Source organism: Armigeres subalbatus, chromosome 1 (assembly GCF_024139115.2).
Source record: "Armigeres subalbatus isolate Guangzhou_Male chromosome 1, GZ_Asu_2, whole genome shotgun sequence".
NCBI classification, from domain to species: domain Eukaryota; kingdom Metazoa; phylum Arthropoda; class Insecta; order Diptera; family Culicidae; genus Armigeres; species Armigeres subalbatus.
Window position 1 is genome coordinate 238,337,655 of NC_085139.1, and position 3,079 is coordinate 238,340,733.

The 3,079-nt window shown below is 39.0% G+C and overlaps 1 protein-coding gene across 1 annotated transcript; it reads left to right on the top strand.

Moving 5' to 3' along the window:
• Window positions 1-1,003: 1,003 nt before the first annotated feature.
• LOC134207120 (uncharacterized) lies at window positions 1,004-1,954 on the top strand. Its single transcript, XM_062682838.1, has one exon. The coding sequence runs from the start codon at window positions 1,004-1,006 to the stop codon at window positions 1,952-1,954; it is 951 nt and encodes a 316-aa protein (XP_062538822.1).
• Window positions 1,955-3,079: the final 1,125 nt, after the last annotated feature.

Below are 3,079 nucleotides of genomic sequence, written 5' to 3' on the forward strand. Positions count from 1 at the left end.
TAAAATTTAATACATATACTAATTATACAGTCTTTGATTATGTTTGGTGTTAGTCTTACAATGATTTGTTCGTTTTTTGTCTTATGTTTTGTCTAACTTTAACTGTCTGGTTATTATGGTGTCGGTACATACTGTCAATAAAATTGTGTTTGTTAAATTTGCTTCATTCATCATTAAAACTATTTCATAACTTTCCATTTCATCACTTTCCATTTCACTAAAAACTGGCAAATGGCGCAGTTTTCCTTTTTACAATCTCCTCATCGAAAACCCCATTCTGGTTGGTAGCCAATGGAGCCCTATCGGAATAATTTACCTATCGTTTGAGTTCTTGCTCTTTCGCTTTCGCTTATCAGTTTTGGTGGTGTTCTGTATGTAATGCAGCACAGCTGCGTATGTAGTATTGAGTCCATCAATATCTGTTCTCTTATTTACGGTGTAGGGTGTGTTGGTAATGTGGCACATTTCTAGAAATGGTAGTGTTGTTGGCTTATAACTATGGTCAATAATTTGTGTGCGTTCTAAATTAAATCTATGGTCATGGTCAATACAATGTTGGACCAAAGCTGTCGTCGTCTCAATGAGTGCATTCTTAGCTACTGTGGTGTTGGTTGTGTTATCATTTGTCAATTTTTCTAGTCTGTTTACGTTCGTTTTATGTCCTGCTAGTATTTTCCGTAAATTGGTTTTAGTCATTCCTAAGTAACAGCTATCGCAATCATTACAAGGTACACAGGATTTTGTTTTTACACGATTTTTTTTCGCTCGTATTTTTGATCGTGTGACTTCAATTTACCACCAAACTCTTCGCAACATGTTTCAAAAAATCCAGAATAAATCGTAGAAAAATCACATGATAATTAATATGCGTTAAACATTTAGGATGAGTGGAAAATTGAGAAAATGTAAATCGCGTAAAAACAAAATCTAGTGTATTTTATATATGACGTTTCAATCAATGGTAGAGACACGAGACAGTGTAACAAAATTTTGCGAAACAGCAATGGATACCACTAAAAAGTACCTACGCTCACATCCCGAGATATGTGTACTAGCTGCCGACAAAGGAAACAGAACTGTCATTATGATGAGGGAGGAATATGATAAAATGCGAGCACTAGTGGGAGACACTACTACATACGAAAAAGTACGGTGTGATCCCACATCTAAATACCAGACAAGAAACAACAGCATAGTCAAACGCCTCAAAGACTTAAAACTGATAGATCAGAGACAAGCAGCCACATTAATCATGAACAACGGATTATGTCCTAGGATCTATGGACAACCGAAAGCCCATAAGCAGCATCTTCCACTCCGACCGGTTATTCCCAACATTACTGCCCCAACATACTACCTAGCCAAGTACATCGCCAACATACTTCAAAGTTCGTTCCACAGTCAGTATAACGCTACCAGCTCGTTTGAATTCTGCAATGAAATAAACGAGGCCACACTCCCAGATGATTACATCATGATTTCCCTTGATGTGACATCGTTGTTCACAAACGTACCACGAAACTTGGTCATCAAGAACATTATCCAACGGTGGAATGAAATTGATACTCAGATCAATCTAGATATGTTTCTAGAAATTGTGGAGTTTTGCATGGAGGCAAGTTATTTCTGCTATGAAGGACAGTTCTATAAACAGACATTTGGCACGGCAATGGGAAGTCCAATGTCACCTATCGTTGCAGATATTGTTCTAGATTCTATCATTGATACAGCTATGGGTTCTCTACCGTTTGAGATCACCATCTTCAAAAAATACGTGGACGATATCTTTATGGCAATCCCACGGAATACAGAACAACAAGTCCTAGACACCTTCAACAGCGTTGAGTCAAGACTGCAATTCACCATCGAAACTGAGGAAAACCACAAACTACCGTTCCTTGATATGACGGTCATTCGCAATCCCGACCAATCGAGTGGTACGCAAAGCCGATAGCATCTGGAAGAATGCTAAACTACATGTCCTTCCACAAACTGAAACACAAAATTAATGTGGCGCATAACTTTATCAATCGTGTTTATGCGCTCACACACAACAAATCAAATGACGACATCGCTAAAATTATACACCAGCATCTCCAAAGGAACAACTATCCTAAACAGCTGATAAACCGATTGCTAAACTCACACCACCTAAAACGAACCCACCCACAAGCCAGTCGATCGCCTCATCAAACGCCCAGCCGACCATCATGCCAGCTTTCCCCCAACACCAACCCAATCAATATCATCCGAAGCCAACCATCACGTCAAGCACCCTCCCAACCAGCCATGCTGCCAGCGATTCCCATCCCCCAAACTGCACCAGTAGCATCAATTCACCAAGAAACCGATGCAAGCAATACAAACCACATCACCCATCCGAAGAACTCCGGTGACAACGCAAGATCGATGACAACACAACCTGAAACATCAAGTAATGAAAAAATGTATAGATCCATTCCCTACATACCTGTATTATCTGACCGTATTTCTAAAGTTCTTTCAAAAGACTATTCCAACATAACTATAGCTACTAAACAACACCACACTATCCATGAACTACATACCAAAGTGAAAGATCCTGTAAGAAAAGAAGATTTAAGTAACGTCATATATAAAATACCTTGTAATGATTGCGATAGCTGTTACGTAGGAATGACTAAAAACAATTTACGGAAAATACTAGCAGGACATAAAACGAACGTAAACAGACTAGAAAAATTGACAAATGATAACACAACCAACACCACAGTAGCTAAGAATGCACTCATTGAGACGACGACAGCTTTGGTCCAACATTGTATTGACCATGACCATAGATTTAATTTAGAACGCACACAAATTATTGACCATAGTTATAAGCCAACAACACTACCATTTCTAGAAATGTGCCACATTACCAACACACCCTACACCGTAAATAAGAGAACAGATATTGATGGACTCAATACTACATACGCAGCTGTGCTGCATTACATACAGAACACCACCAAAACTGATAAGCGAAAGCGAAAGAGCAAGAACTCAAACGATAGGTAAATTATTCCGATAGGGCTCCATTGGCTACCAACCAGAATGG

Coding starts and splice junctions, on each gene's coding strand:
- LOC134207120 (XM_062682838.1), top strand. CDS start 1,004: ATGGATACCACTAAAAAGTACCTACGCTCACATCCCGAGATATGTGTA.